At 60.3% G+C, this 21,081-nt stretch overlaps 1 protein-coding gene across 3 annotated transcripts in view; it reads left to right on the top strand.

Moving 5' to 3' along the window:
- The window catches only part of NACC2 (NACC family member 2), a 46,280-nt gene extending 26,745 nt beyond the window's left edge, over window positions 1–19,535 (top strand). For 2 of the 3 annotated variants that reach the window (XM_053282168.1, XM_053282169.1), the window contains exons 2-6: window positions 6,744–7,658; window positions 14,041–14,208; window positions 16,428–16,533; window positions 17,105–17,202; window positions 18,831–19,535. In XM_053282168.1, the coding sequence (XP_053138143.1) occupies window positions 6,806–7,658; window positions 14,041–14,208; window positions 16,428–16,533; window positions 17,105–17,202; window positions 18,831–19,339 (1,734 nt within the window). In that variant the 5' untranslated portion in view covers window positions 6,744–6,805 and the 3' untranslated portion in view covers window positions 19,340–19,535. Of the gene's footprint in view, window positions 1–5,051; window positions 5,191–6,743; window positions 7,659–14,040; window positions 14,209–16,427; window positions 16,534–17,104; window positions 17,203–18,830 lie in introns of those variants that run through there. The other variant, XM_053282167.1, reaches the window with a different exon arrangement.
- Window positions 19,536–21,081: the final 1,546 nt, after the last annotated feature.

Raw genomic sequence — 21,081 nt, 5'->3', positions numbered from 1 at the left:
AGGGTGCATCCTGCTTAGCTTAAGGGGACCAGTCCTGCTTGCTACCACGAGGCCAGCTCTCCTCCCTGTGGTCACTTGGTGGCTCTTGTGCCGAATTCCAAGCAGATTGGGATTTTATGGCTGATGGGACGTTCAGGGCTTATAACAGTCTGTGCCAAAGGGCGAAACTTTGGAAGGGAGCGCCCAGCACTTCAAGCGGCAAAGTGTGGGAAACAGGCAGAGATGAGTCGCTGAAGCAGCAGCCCCCGTTGCTGTCGGGGGAGAGGTGTGTGTGTGTGTGTGTGTGTGTCCCGCCATCAGCAGGGGCCTTGTGGGGTTAAGGTTCAGGGGGAGCTTGATTGCAGGGGGAGGGGGCTGCCCCCAACCCCGCCCCCCGTGCGTGTGCCACCCCCAACCCCGCCCCCCGTGCGTGTGCCACCCCCTCGTGGAGTGCACAGGTCCCCAGATAGCCTCAGCCCTGTGCCGCCGCCCCCCTCCTCCCCGGGAGGCTGGTGGCCGCGCGCCCCCTGGTGCATTTGGCGCCGCTCCCTCCTTTTGCGGGGGGCGGGCGGGGGGGGGCTGTGTGTGCGCGCGCGCGCTTGCTTCCTTTTGCATCTGGGAGAGGGGTGCCCGTGTTGCTCCTCGCTTTGGGGCTGGGCCCCGGCAGGCAGGAGGCGCTGAGAGCCGAGCCCGGAGAAGAGTGCGCCTGCCCGCCGGCCCGCCCGCCTTCTTTTCTAAAAGCCGCCTCGGTTGCCTCAGAGCTCGGCGGCAGCCCCGCTCCGGGCGTCCTCCGCCTCCTCCTCCGCCTCCTCCGGGGTGTTGTTCCTGCTGACTCACAGGGTAAGCTGCTGCAGCGGGGCCAACCTCGCCAGCTCAGGCCGCTCCTGCCCCTGCCCTCTTCCTCGCCTCCTGTGCGGCTCTGGCTGTGGGGGCTGAGTCAGGCGCGGGGGGGCGGGGGCGGGGGGGCTTGAGGGCAGCAGCAGCAGCAGCAGCCGCCCTCTTCAGCGCGCCCCCCCCCCGACTGCATCGTTGCGAGGCTGAACTGAGGACAGTGTCGAAATGTTGGCGGGCGGGGGGGGGGACACGGGGGGGCGGCAGTTTGCAGAAGTGCCGGGATGGGGCTGGGCACCTCCTCACATTTGCGGGGGGGGGGGGGCGCCGCTCTTTCAGGTCGGAGTCAGCCGGGTCTGCCGCTTGGACTCTCTCCTCCTCCCAGTTGCACAGCGCTGCCCTCGGAAGCATCCGCCTTGTGCCCTGCCACGGAGGAGCTGCGCGGCTGGGCTGCCTCCTGCTGGTCTCGGGGGCCGCGCTCTCTCCTGCCTCTCCTGCGGCTCCTCTGAGGACTGGGCATACTTAAGGGGCACCGAAAAGAAGGAAACCTCCGGGAGCCCCCAAGCCTTGTCCGCCGCGTTTGCAGATCCGGGATGTGGCGCTTCTCTTCTGCAGCGGCGGCGGCGGCGGTTGTTTTCCCTCAGGAACCCCCCCCCCCGACATGTGCAGCCAGCTCTGTGCAGACCCCTCCGGGGGGGGGGGCAGGCTCTCCGCATCCACCTCCTCCCCAATTTGCCCAGCTTCCTGCCCTGATCCATCCTCCTCCTCAGGGCTGCGGGGGGAGGCAGCGGAACCAGACCCGGCGACCCTCCCTCCGCGGTCCGCGTGCGCTTTTAAAGCTACCCTGGCTTGGCTTTTCTGGTGGGGAACCGGCACTCAGTCCTACCGGCTGTGGTTGCCCTGTTTCCTGGGGGCCCGTTTGGATGCCCTTCGAGAGGCACCTCCGTGGGGGAAGACCCCGGCCAGGCAGGCAGCCCTGCCTCGGCTGCTTCCTTCTTACAGGAAACCCGGCCCCTTCGGCCGTGGCTGTGCCTTGGCCAGCAACATGGTGGGGAGCAGCAGCAGCAGCAGCGCGGTACTCTCTGCCCATTTTCTTGCTCTAACGCTGTACCGGGTTTGCTGGCATCTGCTGAGTCAGGCCCTGGTCTGTCCAAGGCAGGATTGTTTACTCGGACTGGCAGCAGCTCCCCAGGAGGGGGTGGGAGCCTCTGCCAGCCTCGTCCCCTGAGATCCTTGGAGATGGAGATGCTGCCCGGAAGTGAGGCTGGACCCTGCTGCCTGCAAAACAGGGGCCAGTTCAGAGCCTGCTGCTCTTGCCCGCTGTGCTTCCCTGGGAGCGGGGGTCACCCCAGCTGGGCCCAGCCCCAAAGGACCTCAGCAGGGAGATGGGCGGACGATGGGCCTGTGGAGGGTGTGTGCTTTGTCTTCTCCTTGTGAGCCCTTCCAGCTCCGCTCAGGCATGGGCTTCAGAGCAGCATCCTCGGACTGGCGGCTGCTGCTTCCACAAGGCGCCGCCCCCCCCCCCATCTCTGAAGCCATCACAATACCTTCAGCCCCAGCAGGGAAGCGCAGGGCCTCTTCAGGCTTCTGCCTTGGCACTCCCAGGGGAGGGGAAGAGCCAGCCACGCGGGTCAAAAGACCAGAGGCTGTTTGCCTGGGGGATGAGTGGCTTTTGCACACAGGGGCCACCTGGTGGGCTCCTCCCGAAGAGCCAAGGCTATTGCTGTTGGGCTGGGGGAGCTCGGCCCCTTCCAGGGCCTCTCCCAAAGTGCCCCAGGAGAAATGAACAGCCCTGGCCGGGGGGGGGCACCTCCTGCCTGCCTGCCTGCCTGCGCACACCGAGCCATTAAAGTGGCTCAAGCAAAATAAGGCATAACCCATCCGGATCCGCAGAAAGGGCAGCGTTTGTTTCAGACTCAGGATGTGGGGTTTCTGGAACAGAATTCCGGGGGCGGTGCAGAGCGAAGTGTGTGCGCTGCCTCTTGCCTAAGGAGTGTGTCTGCCTTAGGCAAGACCGGTGTGGCTTCGGCCAGGGGGCTGGAGCTCCCTTCATGCGAAAGGAGACCCGTGCCCCAGGTGCTCTGTGGCTGAGCCGTGGGCTCTTCCTGCTGCCCCAGTCTTGGCGAAGGCCCCAGACCCTGGGCCTGCCCTGGGTCTCCCGTGACCCAGCCGCCATCCTTGCCCCGAGAGCTGCCCACAGGCCGCTTGCCGGGCCATGAGTGGCAGGCACCCTCCCTCTGTGTGGCCCGGCCCTTGCTCCCGCTGCACAGCCCTGTTCTGAGGCACCCGGGCCCCGCGCAGCCCATCCCTCTGCAAGGGACGCCCAGAGCTGGACCAAGGGGGCTGCCAGGTGCTGGGCCATCACCCTTCCAGCCCCAGCCACTTTTGCTGGAGTCGGATTTGTGGTGGGGCAGCTGGGAAGCTGTGGGGTGGGGCCCCCTGCAGCCGGCTGACTTGCCTCTGCAGCCCTTTCCGCGGGCTCCTCTGCAAGTCCAGCATCCTGGATTCGAGAAAGGGAGACCCTCCTCCTCCTCCTCCTCCCTGCCCTCGTGGGGCTGCAGAGCAATGGAGAGACACGTGCAAGGAGGCAAAAAGCCACCCCAGTTCATGGCTTGATGTCCAGAACCTTTTATGGCTCTAGTTCTCCACATTTGAGGGTAACCGTTTTTAAAATTAAAGCACGTTTGGAATTTCCAAAGGCTAGCATGGCTGCCAACTGTAACTTGGCATCTTCTGTGTTTGTGAAAATACTGTGCAAATTAAGCTAATGAGATGGCAACCAGAACATGCAAATCAGCTAACCGGCTCAACAGCTCATGGTGCACTTCTGAAGCGTCGTCATTGGGTGCTGGACACCCTTGCTCTTCTTTCTGACCCTGAGGACTAGCAACTTGTTGAACTATCTTTACACATGCCTTTTAAGACCACCCCCCCCCCGGATTTCCTTGTTTGTCCTAAGGTGTTTGTGTTTGTCCTGAGATATTGTCTCCGTATGCGGCTGTGAATGTGCAGTAGTGAATTGCAACCAGAGTGTGCTTTCCTCTGCGTAGGCCCTCTTGGCCAGAGCAAATGTAAACAACAGGCTGAGAGTGGGTGGGCAGAAAGGGGCAGGGGGCTGACCCCTCTGTGTGGGGATGGCCTGGCCACCCTTCTGCCTCTGCAGGTTGGGAGGAAACGTCCCGCGGGAGGAATGCCCCCCTCCTTGGGCGGGGCGGTGGATTCCTCTCTGAGCCAGCGGGCATTTCCGTAGGGGGGGAGCAGAAAAGGTGCCCGGAGGAGGAGAGCGGCTGTGTATCCCCCCCCCGGCCCGCATTCTGCTTGGCCCCACTGCAGGCTACAGCAGCTGTGTGGCCCTCTAGAGGGGGGGCTGGTGAGGCCCCCATCCCACTTGGCGGTGGGTGGTCGGGGAGGGAGCCCGGCCCAGGCAGGCAGCGTTTTGCGGAGCAAGGGGCGGCACGCTGCAGCTGCAGCAGCAGGGGTGTGTGCTGTGGGGGGCTTCTCTCTCCTCTCCCCAAAGCGGAGCCGTCGGGGTCTGGCTGCGCGACGGGGCAGGCGGAGTCTCCCTGTGCGCCCCGCGCCAGGCAGGAGGTCAGGGCTGGGTCGGGATACCCCTCTGACCCTCCTGGTCCGGCAGGCGCCTCCTCCTCCTCGGGCTCCTCCGACTCGTGTGAGCGAGCGAGCGGGCGAGCGCGTCCCGCCCCGTCCCTCCCTCGGCTCCCCTCGGCCTGGTGGGGGCTGCGGGAGGAGGAGGAGGAGGAGGAGGCGCCAGCCCTGCAGCCTCCTCCGCCTCCTCCTCCTCGTCGCTGCTGCTGCTGCTGCCGCTGCTCGGACTGCGGGACGGGCTCGCGGGCTCCAGGCGGCAGCGCCCTCCACCTGCGCGGCGGCGGCGGCAGCGCCGAGCATCTCCTCAGCGCCCCGCGCAGGATTTCTGCCATCTTGGTTTGCGTTGCAGTGACTCATCACCGGCCCGTCCTCCTCGTCCTCCTGCTCGCCAGAGTCCGCCCGCCGCCTGGTCTCGCCCCGTCCCTCTGGCACTCACCCAGCCCCCCCCTCTCCCCCCTCCCTCCAGCCGCGCTCTGGGGCTGGCTTCGGGCTTCGGCGTCCCGGGTCTCTCGCCCTCCTCCTGGTCGTCGTCGTCGTCGTCAAAGGCTCCATTCACTGCGGAGGACGCCGGCCTGAGCGGCGGCGGCGACGGGCTCTGCTGCATCCGGCGGAGGAGATGCTGCCGGGGCGCCGCTGCTGCTGCCGGGGCTGAGCGAGAAGAAACTGGCGGTGCTGCTGCTGCTGCTGCCAGGCGGCCACCTGGGAGACCCCGGCCCGGCAGGCAGCCACCCGGCCGCCGTGAGCAGGAGCAGCGCTGCGGAGTCCCCGCCACGGAAGGTATGGCCGAAGTTGGTCTGGGGGCCGGGCGGGGGGGGGAGCAAGGAGTGCCTTGGCGCCCGTGGCGGGCCTCCCGCATCGCCTCTTGCTCTCGGCCTTCGGGGGGGGGGGTCGGTCTGTGTGTGTGTGCAGAGCTGCCCTCTGTGTGGCCCCCTCTTCGGACTCGGAGCGGGCAGAGGCCAGAGGCGGGAGCCCGCTGGGAGTCTCGCCCCGCCTGGCCCCCTGCCTGCTGCTGCTGCTGCGCCCCGCCCCCAGGATGGAGGCGAGGGGGCTGCTTCTGGCCGCGCAGGGGTGGCCGGGAGGGGGGGCCTCCGCCTCTCTCCCGAGAGAGCTGCTGGTGCGGGGAGGGCGGCGGCGGCGGCGCCTTGAGGCAGCCAGAGGGTCCCGGGATCCTGCCGCCTCCTCCTCCCCCCCCCCCCCCCCGTCCTTCGGCTTGGCTGCATGCCTGGGCAGGGCTCGGAGGCCGGCAGGTCACCCTGGTCCAGAGCCCGGGCTGGCAGGCCAGTGCCTCACAGGCGCTCTGTCTAGGTGGAGGCGGAGAGAGAGAGAGATCCCAGGCAGGCAGCCACCCCCCACCCCCCTGCACTGCCCCCAGTTTGGAGGGCTGGGTGGCCATCAGGTGCTGGCCGGCCTTGGACTCCCGGGACCCCTTGGAAGACCTGAGGTGGCTGCTGCCTGTGAAGCCCCCTCCCCTCGCCCCCCCCCCTTATAGGCTGACAATCTTACTGCAGTGCCTGCTTCTCCTCGGACCAGGAGTGGCTGCAGTTCCAAGCATTTTGCTGCCCCCCCAGTTTCAGACCCAGACAGCTTTGCCTGCCAGCACTGCTCCTGCTGGCAGCCCCATTCGTTCTGTGTCTTGCTGCTGCTTCCAGAGAGGCTTCCAAGCTGTGTTTCGGAGGTGGGGTGCGTTTCAAACAGCGCAACTTGCACCCTGGCTGGGTGAGCAGCCTTCTGGTCTGCGGCAGGTAGAGCTCTGGGGGACAAATGGGTCTCCCTGCCAGAGTTCATGCTCACTTTTGGGAGTGCGAAGCAGACTTATTTTCCAGCTAGCTTCACAGAGACAAACGGGACGACTGCTTAGCAGATCTGTCAGGCTGAGGCTCTGGGGAGCTGCCGAATCTCCCTGGATACTCCGTCTGGTGCTCAACCAAAATAGTCTCAAAGGGCGTTTATGACAGTTTACCCAAGAGAACGGACCAGCCCGGCTGCATTTCTCATGCTTTGCACATGGACTGGGGGCGGGGGGGGTCCCCTCACAGTATTTGCAGTCATGACGTGTGGACTGCTTCATGGACCAGGCAGAACCTCTGGCCCCGTCCCCTCGAGCTCTTCTACGTGCTTCCCCGTTCTCTGGAGTCCCCTTGAATGCCTGCTGGGTAGCCGTTGTTTCCCAAGAGGTCTCTCGGCGCATCCGGGCAAGCCAGTGGCTTCCAGAGAAGGCCAGCTCCTGTGGTTTCCATGTCTCGGTGGGTGTTTGGTGCTGAGGTTTCCTCTCCTGTCCTGCGCTCTAAGTGTGGCTTGACAGCGCTGCTTTTCTCTCCCCCCCCCCGCAGATGTGCCCCCCTCCTTCGGATGTTCCTGCCGTGAAAGTGTGAGCGGGAGCCGCCGGTGAGCCATGTCCCAGATGTTGCACATCGAAATCCCCAACTTTGGGAACACGGTCTTGGGCTCCCTGAACGAGCAGCGGCTCCTGGGGCTCTACTGCGATGTCTCCATCGTGGTGAAGGGCCAGGCCTTCAAGGCCCACCGGGCGGTCCTGGCGGCCAGCAGCCTCTACTTCCGGGACCTGTTCAGCGGGAACAGCAAGAGCGCCTTCGAGCTCCCTGGCTCGGTGCCGCCGGCTTGCTTCCAGCAGATCCTCTCCTTCTGTTACACGGGGAAGCTGACCATGGCCGCCAGCGAGCAGCTGGTCGTGATGTACACGGCAGGCTTCCTCCAGATCCAGCACATCGTGGAGAAAGGGACAGACTTGATGTTCAAAGTGAGCTCCCCGCACTGTGACTCCCAGACCGCCGTGACGGAGGACCCCAGCTCGGAGCCGCAGAGCCCCTGCAACCAGCTGCAGCCGGCCTCCGGGCCCCACGCCATGTCCCCTTCCGTGCCCATCCCGCTGCTCACCCGGGTCAAGCACGAAAGCCTGGAGCTGCAGCCGATGGGCAAGCGGGCCTTGGAGGCCACCGGGCTGCGGGAGGCCAGCGGAGGCAGCTCTTCCGGCTCGGCCCTTCCGCTCAAGCTCTCCCGCCTCTCCTACTACGGCGCGCCCAGCCTGGCTGCTCTCATCCCCGGCATGTCCCAGGCTCCGTACTCCCAGGGGGAGCGGACCAGCCCCGGGGCCAGCAGCATCCCCACCACCGACAGCCCGACCTCCTACCACAACGAGGAGGACGAGGAGGAGGACGAGGCCTACGACACCATGGCTGAAGAACAGTACGGGCAGATGTACATCAAGTCCACCGGCGGCTACGCAGGTGAGGAGCCTTCCGGGCTGGGCGGCGTCTTCTCTCAGGCCCTAGCTCATCTCCCCCCAGCTGATTTTTATGGGACCAGCTAATAGTGGTGCATGACATTTTCAAGCCTTGGGGCTACACAGAACAGCCCCGCAGTGGTTTCTTTGCCTGTCTCTTTATAAATGTTTCATGGATAAAGCTAGAGCACCTTCCTTCTGAGGCAAGGCTACAACACCTGGGACTATTAAGTTTAGAAAAAAGGACTTTGACTGTGGGGGGACATGATAGAGGGCTATAGAATCATGCATGGTGTGGAGAGCGAGAGAAATTCTTTTCCTTCTCCCATAACACTAGAACCAGGGGTCACCCCATGAGATTGATTGCCAGGAAATTTAGGACCAGCAAACCCAGGTACTTTTTTACACAATGCATAATCAACTTGTGGAATTCTCTGCCACAAGATGTGGTGTTGGCTACTAGTCTGGATGCCTTGAAGAGGGGTTTGGATGACTTCATGGAGGAGAGCTCTATCAACGGCTACTAGTCGGAGGGCTGTGGGCCACCTCCAGCCTGAAAGGCAGGATGCTTCTGAGTACCAGTTTCAGGGGAGTATCAGCAGGAGGGAGGGCCTGCCCCTTTCAGCTCCTGTCTGTAGGCTTCCAGCAGCGGCATCTGGTGGGCCACTGTGTGAAGCAGGATGCTGGACGAGATGGGCTTCCTTGGGGAGCCTGATCCAGCAGGGCTCTTCTTATGTTTTTATGTTCATTTGCTTTCAGACTGAATGGAAAAATCTACATCATGCAGATTATTATAGTGGGGGGAGAATTTGGAGGGCATTCAAAGGGCACCTGCCCCAGATGGGGGCTCCTGCACTAGGAAGGGATCCCCCCTTAAGTCAAGGGGGGGGGGTGTCTCATGGCCAGGACACAGGCCGGGGTGCAACCCTACAGCTCTGGCAAAGCCATGGTAATCATAATGCCTGCCTCTAGGCTCTGGGGAAATGGGAATCCCGCTTCCGGGGTCTGTGTTGGGGGCTGTTGCTTTGGCCCCCGGGAGGAGCAGGAGACTCACCGGTGGTGCTGCTGCTGCTGCAGGCTCCCTGGCGCTGGGGTGGGGCGTGGCTGTGGCTTCCTCCCTGTGTGTGGAGCTGGCAATCCCTGGAAGAGGAGGCAGCCACACTGGCCACGGCTGTGTCTGCAGCAGGGCAGTGGCTGTGGAGAAGAGCTTGCTGGGGGGGCCCCTCCGGTGGGCTGCTGAGATGGAAGCTCTCAGGTGACACCCCCCCCGGGTCTTCTTCCCAGGAAGGGGCAGGGTGAGGCCAGAGGAGGGACGTGGTGCAGGGCCCCTCTGGGGCTTTTCGGTGCCGGAGAACCCGGAGTGCTCAGCTGGGTCAGGGTTGGCACAGCAGTGGTGGGGTTTAGGCCCCACTGAGCAGAGCGGAGGAGCGGCTGGCTCTGCCCGGCCACTTTGCTGCCAGTCTGGGTGGCCCCTCTGGGGCTGGCAAGTTTCTGCTCAGGCTGCCTCTAGAGGGGAAGTTGTGTGCGGGAGCCCAGCGCCTGCCTCCCTCCTGCCGACGCCTGCTTCATTTGGGGTGCAGCCAGCATGAGAGGAGTTGCGGGCAGAAGGAGAGCCAGGCGGGGCGGGCAGAGTTCTGGAAAGGAAAGCTCGTGTCTTTGGGAAGCCGGGAATGTCCTGGTGCCTGATGGCCCAACTGGAAGGAGAAGTCCCGGGAGGTTTAAGAGAGAGAGAGAGAGAGAGAGAGAGAGAATGTGTTGGGGTGGGTGGGTTAAGAGCAACGGAAATCAAGTCGCTTCTGGGGTAGATGGCACTTCAGTCATCTTTCCAAAATGTCACCACTGATGCCTACATAAGAAATTGGAATCCGCCCCCCCACCCCCAAATCCGGAAATGTCCTCAGAATTCAGGCTCCTCCTGTTGCATCCCAGAGTGGGGATGCTGACGTGTCGCCAGGTGCCTGCAACTGTGTGGGCTCCTTGTTGTGCTGCAAGGGCCCCTGGAGGCCCCCCCCACCTTTAGGCAGAACACTCCTCTTTGCCCCCCACCCCCACCCGAGCAGCCCCTGCTAGCTGGGCCCAGAGGCACCTCTTCCCCTCCTCTGGAGCAGGGAGAGCGGGCAGCTGTCTCAGGCATCGCATGGCGCCTAGTGGCTGTCTCTGGGGTCTCCCTGGCGCTGCTTTTCGGATGGCGAGCCCTTTGGGAACCGTCTCCTCCTTCCTTTTGCAATGGAGACTGCTTTGTGAACTGGCTTGTTGAGTAGTAGTAGTCTCTAAATCATGCTTGATAATCATAAAGAGCTACAAGGAGTGAGGATCTTCCGATAATTCAGGAAAGAGCAGCCAAGCGACCCCCTCCAGGGCCAGGGAGTCAAACGCCTCCCCCCTCCGGTCTGGGCTGAAGTCCCGAATCTGGGGATTGCTCCAGCCCTGAGTAGGAGCCAGCCCCATCTGTCCCCCCAAACGTGCCCTGGCTGCGGCCCCCGAGGATCCGAAGAACAGGACCCACAGGGACCCTGCGGCAGCCACTGATGGCTCCAGGGCAGTGAAAGAGACCAGCGCCAAACGCCCTTCTTCGTAACCCTCTCCGGTTCTCTCTCCAGCTCACATGTGTGCATAGCCAGTTTTTAGCTGTTCGGGAGTCACGGCATCAGGAGAGACTCCGGTCTAGAGCCACTGGTTTGGGGCAACAGAGCGGGAGTGAGGCTTTTGCTGTCTGCATCCAGGACTTGGAGACAGACCAGAATTAATCTTCCTTTGCATTAACAAGCAAGCTTATTGACGGAGTTTGCTTGCCATTCTCAAACTTCTTCTGAAAATGGGCCAGATTCCTCTTAGCAAATGCTGCCTTCCTGGATGAGGCCCAACCTTCCGGTCTGCTTCCCAGGCTAGTTTTCACTTCCTGCTCAGTGCCATGTGGCAGGAAAGGCTGGAGTCCGAGAGAGGTCAGGACTAGGCCAGCTGCAACCTGCGAGGGAGGGAGAGGAGGACCCGGCCCCCTCACTGCTCACCTGGCCCCACCCAGCCCTGTGCCTGGCCCGAAAGGAAGCAGAGGGGCTGGCCCGGCTCCGGGCGGGGTGGGGTGGGGTGGGGCTGGAGGAGTCCTCCCTCCCTCCTTGTCTGCACTGGCTTCTGCTGCTTGTTCTGGAGTAGAGGAGGGAGGGAGTGAAGGAGGCTTCTTCAAACCACGGAAGCCTTTGAAAATAATTAATTCAAGTCAAGATTATATGACTGTAGTACACATTGATGATGGTTTTGCCTGACACTTTGCTGTGAAGTTCCAGACTGGTGGATGGGGGAGCGGGGAATGTTGGGTGGGGGGGCACTACCCCTTCCTGCCCTCTTGGAGAGCCCTCCCTGCATTGCATTCGCCTTTCTCTTCATCAGCTCCTCTCCTCTCCCCTCTTCAGACGCTTAAGAACGTAAGAACAGCCCTGACGGATCAGGCCCCCCCCAGGAAGCCCATCTAGTCCAGCCTCCTGTTTCACACAGTGGCCCACCAGATGCCGCTGCTGGAAGCCCGCTGGAAGGGGCCGGCCCTCTCTCTTCCTGCTATTACTCCCCTGCAACTGGTATTGAGAGGCATCCTGCCTCTGAGGCTGGAGGTGGCCTGTAGCCCTCCGACCAGTAGCCGCTGATAGACCTCTCCCCCATGCAGTTATCCAAACCTCTCTTAAAGCCATCCAAGTTGTTGGCTGTCACCACATCTTTGGCAGAGAATTCCACAAGTTGATGATGCATTCTGTGAAAATGTACTTCCTTTGGCCGGTCCTAAATTTCCTGGCATTCAATTTACATGGGATGACCCCTGGTTCTAGTGTGATGTGAGAGGAAGAAGAATTTCTGTCTATCCACTTTCTCAACACCAGGCATGATTTTATAGACCTCCCTGCAGTCGTCTTTTTTTCTAAACTAAAAAGCCCCAGGTGTTGTAGGCTTGCCTCATAAGGAAGGTGCTCCAGGCCCCTGATCATCTTGGTTGCCCTCTTCTGCACCTTTTCCTTAGATGTGGTGACCAGAATTGTACGCAGTACTCCAGGTGTGGCTGCACCATAGTTTTGTATAAGGACATTATAATATTAGCAGTTTTATTTTCAGTCCCCTTCCTAATGTTCCTTAGCATGCAACTGGCCATTTTCACAGCTGCCGCACAGTGAGTCGACACTTTCAATGAGCTGTCCACCATGACCCCAAGATCCCTCTCCTGGTCAGTCACCAACAGCTCAGATCCCATCAGCATATACTTGAAGTTAGGATTTTTCATCTCAATGTGCATCACTTAACCAGGGGTCCCTCTAATTTTTTTCATCTTTGTATGGAATGAGTTTTGTTCTGGGTGGCAGTATCAAGGCACTGTGTGCACACGTGCATTCAGAGTGGGGCCTTCCTATTTCAACCTGAGCAGGAACTAAAATTAACTGAGTGGACATCAGAAAACTTGTGAGTGTGCCCACGCCTTAGAGGGAACAGTGCACTTAACACTTGCCAACATTGAACCGCATTTGCCATTTTGTCGCCCACTCACCCAGTTTGGAGAGATCCTTTTGGAGTCCTGACAATCTGATTTGGATTTCACTACCCGAAAGAGTTTGGTATCATCTGCAAATCTGGTCACCTCACTGTTTACCCCAACTTCTAGATCATTTATGAATAAATTAAAAAGCACCGATCACCCATTGAATTGAAGTCACCCATTATTACTGCCCTGCCTCTCATTGACGCTTCCCTGATTTCCTTTTGCAACTCCCAGTCACTGTCAGCATTTTGATCCGGAGGGCGATAGCACGTCCCCAGTAGCATGTTCCCTTTCCGGCCTTGTATAGTCACCCAAAGGGTTTCTGTGGAGGACTCCAGTCCACCTAGGTTTTCTAGCTTGTTAGATTCTACCCCTTCTTTCACATACAGTGCTACTCCACCTCCAAGGCGCCCCTCCCTGTCCTTTCTGTAGAGTTTATACCCAGGGATAACAGTGTCCCACCGGTTCTCACTGTTCCACCATGTTTCTGTTATGCCCACTATATCTATTTCTGTGCTAGCAACCAAGCACTCCAGCTCACCCATCTTGGCTTGGTGGCTTCTGGCATTGGCATATAAGCACCTATGTGCTGAACCTCTCCCCTGATGTATGCTCTTTTTTTGACTCTTTGACCTGCTGGCACAGGCTCCTGTCTGCTCTTTATGCGGTTCTGCTCTGTCCCCTTCTGTCTTATTTGAATTCTTTGCAGCCTCACACTTTAAAGGATGGCTTTTGCCAAACGGGATACTGCCCAGCTCCCATCGGCTGTTCCCCAGGTGTCATTTTAAAAGCTGCTCTGCAACCTTTTTGATTTTAAGCGCCAGCAGTCTGGTTCCATCTTGGTTCAAGTGCAGCCCATCCCTTTTGTACAGGCCTTGCTTGCCCCAAAATGTGTCCCAGTGCCTAACAAATCTAAACCCCTCCTCCCAGCACCAACGTCTCATCCACGCATTGAAACCCCTCAGCTCTGCCTGTCTCACTGTTCTTGCGCGTGGAACAGGAAGCATTTCTGAGAATGCTACCTTGGGGGTCCTGGACTTCAAAATGCTACCTGGACTTCTCTGCTATTACTTTATTTTTATTTTGTATACTCCATTCCTCCCCCAAAACCATTGTCCCACAGCAAATAAACTAAATTACACACTGCAGACATGATGCATAAAGGACAATATATAAACCTAACTGTGCAATATTAGAGGCACTATTGAACTTCAGCCCTTCTGCAGATATTGTTGGACTACAACTCCCATGATTCCTGCTTTAGAAAGATTGTGGTGTGGGAATTTCCTTAAGTGAACCTTTAGGAAACTGCAAGGAGGACCGATGGATTGATGCCAGCGAGGCCATCCCCTGCTTGCCCAGAGCATGGAGCCAGCCGTCTCCTGCAGCCAACGTGCCCATGCAGAGGTGGCTTGTGTTGTGGGGCAGGCGGTTGCCCCCCAGCCCCTTGTGTGGCTGGCCCTGCTCACTGGACCCGAGAGGCTCCTCTGCAAGTAGAATTAACCACCCCATTCAGGCTGTGTTGGGAGGGGCAGCCGAGGAGAGGCGAGAGGAGCAGCTGGGTCGGAGTGTCTCGGGTCGAGGCGATTCGGGGGCAGGCTGGTGGGACGGAGCCTGTGAGGAAGCTGGTCCTGGATTCTGCACCCTCTGCTGCATCCACAACCAGGCGTGATTTGCAGCAAGCAATGGGAGACCCCCCCCCCACACACACACCCCTCTGTTCCCAGCTCTTTCAGCCTCAGCTGGGGGGGCCTCTGTGGCGTTCACAGCCCTTCAGAGGACGGGGGCTCTGCTTGCCTGAGTGGGGCTGGTTTCACGCACATGGTGGCGTTGCTTTCATGCTGCTGCCGCTTCTCCGTTGCTCCTTCCCCAGGGCCTCCAGAGAAGCCGGAGCCGGGCCCCCTGGAGAGCCGCTCCTGTGTCCTCATCCGGCGTGACTTGGTCGCTCTTCCCGCCAGCCTGATCAGTCAGATTGGGTACCGCTGCCATCCCAAGCTCTATTCAGAAGGAGATCCTGGAGAAAAACTTGAACTGGTTGCAGGTAAGAGCAGCAGGGCTTCCTTGGGTGTCCCCAACAGGATGGCTTGCAAACTTCCTTCTTTCTCACTGTGAACTAAGTTGGGTGTGATTACCCACAATTTTGATGCAGTTGATCCTCCATGGCAAAAAGAAATTACTCACTGCTTAAAATGGTGGCATTCCATTTAATGTCTGGTGTCTAGAATGTTATTAGCCAAAGTTGTGGCAGGCTCTTAAAATGAGCATGACAATTGAATGCTTTCAACTTGCATTTCTCCTGAATAATTCGATGGGTTTTTTCTTAATTGAGATTTAATTAGAAAAGACGGGAATAGTGAGGATGAACCCCAGTTGCAGGGGAGTAACAGCAGGAGGGAAGGCATGCCCTCAACTCCTGCCTGTAGGCTTCCAGCGGCATCTGGTGGGCCACTGTGCGAAACAGGAGGCTGGCCTAGATCGGCCTCCTTGGGCCTGACCCAGCAGGGCTGTTCTTCTGTTGACCTCAGTCCAACATTTTTGGGGTCTATAACGGGAAACCCCACCCCCCCGCTCCCCATCAGGCCCTGCTGCTCTCCCTCCTCCCCGCTCAGAGCTCAGCTGCCCTCCTCCGTTCAGAGGGCGGCAGGGAGCAGACGGCTGCCATCGGGGGGTCGGGAGTAGTTCCACGGCGGCGGCTGTGTGGGGTTAGGGTACTCGGGCTGAAGGCTGTGGTGCTTGCACAGCGGGGAAGGCTGTTCTGGACGGACCTCGGCCCAAACCAGAGGTGGCACGTTTGCCTGTCAGAACATCAGAGCAGCCCTGCTGGAGGCCCATCGAGTCCAGCCTCCTGCTGCCTGCAGTGGCCCACCAGATGTCTCTGGGGAGCCCACAGGCACGAGCTGGGAGGGGTCGGCCCTCTCTCCTGCTGCTGTGGCTCCCCTGCTGCAACTGGGATGGAGGGGCATCGTGCCTCTGAGGCTGGCCTATAGCTCTCCGACTAGAAGCCGTTGATAGACCTCTCTCCCAGGAATCTGTCTAAGCCCCTTTTAAAGCCCCCAAGCTGGTGGCTATCGCCACGTCCCATGGCAAGGAATTCCATCAGTTAATTGTGCGCTGGGTGGAAAAGTACTCCCTCTTGTCGGTCCTAAATGTCCCAGCGTTGAGTTTCATGGGGTGACCCTTGCTTCTAGTGTGGTGTGTGTGAGAGAGGAATTTCTCTCTGTCCACCCTCTCTGCTCCATGCATAATTTTATACACCTCGATCATGTCTTCACCTAGTCGCCTCTTTTCCAAAGTAAAGAGCTCCAGGTGTTGTAGCCTTGCCTCGTAAGGAAGGTGCTCCAGGCTCTGATCACCTTGGTTGCCCTCTTCTGCACCTTTCCCAGTTCTACAACAGCCTTCTTAAGATACAGTGACCAAAGCTGTACACAGTACTCCAGATGTGGCCTCCCCATAGATCTGTAGAAGGGCATTATAATATTAGCACGTTCATTCTCAATCCCCTTCTTAATGCTCCCTAGCATGGAATTGGCCTTTTTCACAGCTGCCACGCACTGAGCCGACTCGTTTCATTTGCTCTTTTCCGTGGCCTGCAGGCGGCAAATCCTGGCACGAGAAGAGGCTTGCTGCTTGGACTGGCCCGTGGCCCGAGGACTAGGCTGCCTCCTCCTGGGTGTGCAGGCCAGCGCGCAGCCAAGGAAGCCGGCTTGTCCAGCTGAGAATTGGGCTGGTGGTTTGCCTGGGGGAGTCCAAGCTGTCTCCACTGCAGCTCCTCTCTTGGGTCCTTGGCCTAGCTGCCAACTGAGCCCGCTGGAGAAGGCAGTGGCCCTGCTACGGGGTCTGGCTCTGCTTCTCTCTCCAGAAACCTTCCTCCTTGCTTCTAGTTCAAAGAGGCACCTTTTACCGTGGTGATTCTCTTTATTTAGCAGGGGGAGAGGAACTGGCCCTCTCCACCCCCAGCACAGGACCTCCAGTGACTGTCGCTGGTGTGTGTCTTATGTTTCTTTTTAGAACGTGAGCCCTTTGGGGACAGGGAGCCATCTTATTTGTTTGTCATCTCTCTTTGTAAACCGCCCTGAGCCATTTTTGGAAGGGCGGTATAGAAATCAAATTAATAATAATTAATAATAATAATAGTTACCTGAGGAGAATGGTGTGTGCTGTTGTCGAGTTTGCACATTTAGTAGTGCCAGCCAGAGTGTGACTTCTCAGCCATTCAGTTGTGTGCGCTCTCTCTCTTCCCCCTCCCTCCCTCCCTCGTAGGCTCTGGGGTTTACATCACTCGAGGGCAGCTCATGAACTGTCATTTGTGTGCAGGCGTGAAACACAAGGTCCTCCTCCGGCGCCTCCTGGCCACGTTCTTTGACAGGTAGGACCACCAAGTGCGTCTTCTGGGCCTCTTTCTGAGCCAGCTGCTGTGTCTGTCCTGGGCTGAGGAGCAGAGCTCTTGTCAGGCCAGAGTGAGCCTGGAATGGCCTGTGGACCACCTCCTCCTCCTCCTCCTCCAGAAGGGAGCAGAGGGCCTGGTGTCAACTGAGACTGCGAGCCAGAGGGACCCGGGGAGGAGGGAGTCCCTCCCGATGCCATCGTGGCAGCCTGGTCTGCTCTCTTCCTGGAGTTTCTCCCTTACGACTTAAGGGTTTAAGTCCTGTGGCTGGGCTGGTTCAGACTCCCTGAACGCTTTGCAGTCTTTGGGAGACACAGAAGGACCCAAACACAATCTGCCCCCCTCCCCGCCATCTGTGGCCGGGCTTCCTGGAGCGTTGCGTCTGGCTTCTGCCTCCCCACCCTGCCATGGGACCCCTGCGCAGCCTTCCTTCGGGAATGAGCAGCCTCCCCGGCCCTTTGCTCCCTCTCCTGACGGTGCGAAGGAGGCCTCCCATCCATGTGCCCCACGGCGCCGCTCTTGAGATCCTGCTCCCGGCTTGTTCTCGGAACAGGAACACCCTGGCCAACAGCTGCGGAACTGGAATCCGGTCTTCCACCAGTGACCCCAGCCGGAAGCCCCTGGACAGCAGGGTCCTGAATGCTGTGAAACGTAAGTGGGGTGGAGGAAATGCTTGGGTCAGAGCAGGGCCAGGGGCGGGCACTGCGGGGGGGGGTCCTCCTTCCGTCGTCTTCGGGACATCTGAGTTGAGGTCTTCCTTTCTCGAAACACATTCATGTTTCCAAAGCCTGTGTTTTTTGGTCGCTATTCCGATTCCTTGAACTCTTTACTCGGAAAGCCCTTTCAGGGCACTGACCTGCCACAAGAGTATCCCCACATGTGGGATTTAAGAGTCTGAGAGCTTAGCAGGCTGCCTCTTTCCCCCCCAGCGTGAATCTGTCGAGGCCACCCCAGGTCTCGTTGCCAGCCCAGGAACAAGAGGGAGCCGGTTGCTGGGCTTGTCTCCACAGGGGACCCCAGAGCCTTGGCCGTGGGGCAGGGTTCTGTGGGGACCCTGCAGGCCACCATGCGGCTGCTTCTCCCACGGATGGCGCCAGCACCTCTTTTCACTGGCCGGGCTTTTGTGTCCGGCTGCCCTTTCCTTGTATGGCTAAACCTGTCGCCACAGCAGAGTCCTCCTTCTGACTTTGGGGGCAGCACCCGTAGGAGCTCCCTGGCCACCTGGCTGAACTGGGGCCACCAGGTGCTAATGAGGAGGCCATTGGTGGCCACCTGGAGCGGAGTCGGCGGCGGCGGCAGCAGCAGACTGTCCTGGCAGGAAGGAGGGTGGGCCAGAGAGAAGGTCTTGGGAGCGGGCAGGGGGCAGGGGGCAGGGGCTAGCAAGAAGAGCGGCGGAGCCCGAGGGCTGGCCTGAAGAGCCAGGGCAGGGCTGGGGGGGAGCCCGGCTGGGGCAGAACCTCACCCAGGGCAGGAGTCGAGGCGGGCAGGAGGCAGGCAGGACGCCTGGAGGGGAAAGGAAAAGCAGGAGCCCGGAGGCTCTGAAGCAACCGCATCCCTCCGGGCCAAGCAGGCTCTCCCGACCCACCCAGAGCTGGACCGACCGACAGCCAGCCTCTCCCTCCTGTCTGCCTGCTCCGCCGGGAAGCGGACTTTGTGCTTCTATTTTCGGGGAAGGCCCCCAGTCCAAGGACGCCCCACAGCTTTGCCAACATTGCAGGCCCCCCCACCCCGGCTTTCGCTGGGGAAAGGGAATGCAGAGCACAGCTTCCTCTGTCGCCAGCAGATTGAGATGGGAGAAGCTGCGCCTTGTCTGCAAAATGCCGACTGGGGGTGGGTTCCAGAAATGGGTAACTCCGCCAAGCTACTGTGGGCTGGCAGGCCCTGCGCTGGGCTGATGGCAGGGGTCCCAGGGGTGGCTTTCAGCTCCTAGCACAAGCCCCATGCCGCCCTTTGTTACTGGCCCGGACATGGGGCCCTCCTTAATGCCCCTCTATGGGCTCTTGCTTTTAGACAAACGGACCATCCAAGAATCCCTCAGTAGCCTCACCTTGCTTCTAGGAGGCCTTGGAGGGCCCTTTCCGTCGTGGTAACGTTCGTGATGTTGGTCTCTTTGGGATGTCACATCTCCCTAGTTGTCACAAAGCTCCTACGGGCGTAGATGTCGCGGGTGTTGGGAAGGCGTGTATGGCAACGTCCCTCCATTCCTTGCCCAGATGGCCAGCCCAGCCCGCGTCTCTCGCACTGGGGGCCGTGGCTAAAACGCATCCCTGTCTTTGCAGTATATTGTCAGAATTTTGCCCCAAGCTTCAAGGAGAGCGAGATGAATGTCATTGCGGCTGACATGTGCACCAATGCCCGCCGCGTACGCAAGCGTTGGCTTCCAAAGATTAAGTCCATGTTGCCGGAGGGCATGGAGGTGTATCGCTCTGTCATGGGGGCCACCAGCAGCACCAGCAGCAGCGTCCCTCTGGACCCCGACTTCCAGCCCTCGGCTGCCCAGATGTTTGAACAACGGATCTATGCCGAGAGGAGGGGCGACCCCGGGACGATCGTGGCCTTGAGAACTAGCACAGTCGCCGTCGATCCCAGCGGTGGCTCCAGCCAACTGTGTGAGCCCAGCGATGAGGCCGAGGGGGGCGGCTCGGTCATCCAGGCCTCGGCCAGTCCGGCAGCCATGGCTTCCGAGAGCCAAAGCACCACACCGCCTTTCGAACCCGGGCCGGGCTCCATCAGCCGGCCGGAAACGCCTGTGAGGCGGCAGGAGGGGACTTACGGGGGGGGCGTATGAAGGAGAGCGGCCCAGAACGTGGCGCCCGGCCGGCAAGGGGCCTATAATACTGCAGCTGCTTGCATGCGTTATTAATACCGAAATGTGATCGAACCATTTACCTACTGAACTGCTACTGTTGCCTGAGAAAAATGTGATCTTTATTCTGCTTGTATTTAAGATTTATGAAGGAAATATCACATTGGTTATAGTGTCAGCAACTCTAGGTCTAAGGCCACCTGCAAACGGAGGACAAAACAAACACTGCCCTGGGCTTCTCTTTTGCCTCTCCCGGAGATTAGTCTAGAGGATGGTGGCGTTTTATTTCACAAGAGCCAGAGAATGTCGGTCTCCCCGCCCCCCCCCCCCCCGCCATCCTGAGCAGCGCCAGGCCCCCCTCCCCGCCAGGGCTGTATTTCCCCCAGGGAGTCTGGCCAGTCAGGCGGGAGTGGGAAGGCCCAGGCTGGTGGCGGGCCTCCTTGGTGGTGGTGCCAAAGACTAGCCCGGGGCCGCGGCCCTGGGGAGCGAGTGTCAGCTGCTGCTGCTGCTGCTGCTGCTGCTGTTTTTTCCGTGGGTCTTGGGCACAACAGGATTGCTTGGCTCCTTGGTTTCCCTTGTGGCCAGGGACGCTCTGCTCCGGCCCAGTTCCCTGGGACCCTGCTGGGGGCAAGCGCCATTGCTGTGAGTGGAGCTTCTTGCCAGGTGTGTGTCCGACGGGAGCCCCGCCGCGCTGGGCTGTGTTCCGAGGGGGGAAGGGGCCCGCCCTGCCGGCCAGCATCTTCCTCTTCCGCTGGGCAGCGGAGTCTCTTCTGCCACCGACACTCTTGGCGGCTCTTGGGCGTCGCTTCCATGGCGGCTCTTCTTCCGGCTGCTTGGCCTTGCTGCTCCCGGCCCCTTCTGGGCCAGGCGTGTGACGTTGCTGAGCTTGGTGCCCCACCTTTTGGCGAGTGTCCTGGGTTGGCTTTGGCAGGCAGGAGGCAGGGCGTCTCCTGGCGTGTTGCCTTCCGGCCCAGGCTTGCTTGGGGGACGATCCGCCTCCAGGCAGGCACAAGGCAAACCTCGCGGGACTCCCAGGGCGAGGACCTTGTCCAGAGGCAAGCGTGGGGGGATTCCCCACTCCCGTGTGTGTCTGTGTGTGTGTGTGTGTGTGTGTGTGTGTGGCTGCCAAGAACAACCCCGCCTGTCCCCCACAGTTGCATTTGGCCAGCCCTGGGAGTTTGGGGCAGCGGACCTGGGCCTGTGTGGAGCAGGCAGAATGAGCCGGATGGCCACCCGCCCTTGAGGGGGCCAAGGGGCCAGGACGGAAGGGCTGCTGCTGAGACCAGGCGGGTTTCCTGCCCCCCTGAGCGGTGGGGTGTGGACTGGGCTGCCCTTGTCCAGAGGCACCTCCATGGGCAGAGCGAGGCACAGGGAGAGCCACGCCGCAGTCTGAAGGCCGCAGTCCGGGTTGTCCCTGCAGGGGGAGAAGCTGCCCCTAAACCCTGACCCCACGAGACAGCTCAGCCTTGCAGGAAGCTGGGCGATGTCCCCAGAAGGCCTGGCGCAGCTGTGGCTGACCTGGGAGTCCGCCCCCCTCGCCTGAGGCATGTGGCAGCCCCTTCTCCCCGCAGAGAGGGAGGCCGCAGGCAAGGGTGCCTCTGCTCTGCCCCCAGGCCCCCTCGGCTCCCCCCCCCCCCGCCGTCTTCCATGCTTTGTTGCTCTTGGGCAGTGATGGCAGACCTCTGGCTGGGGGCGCTGCTTGCTCCGGGCTGGCTGCAGGCCTT

The sequence above is a fragment of the Hemicordylus capensis genome, chromosome 17 (assembly GCF_027244095.1).
Source record: "Hemicordylus capensis ecotype Gifberg chromosome 17, rHemCap1.1.pri, whole genome shotgun sequence".
NCBI classification, from domain to species: domain Eukaryota; kingdom Metazoa; phylum Chordata; class Lepidosauria; order Squamata; family Cordylidae; genus Hemicordylus; species Hemicordylus capensis.
The sequence above is the reverse complement of the archived record's forward strand: the minus strand, read 5'-3'. Positions and strand labels throughout refer to the sequence as shown.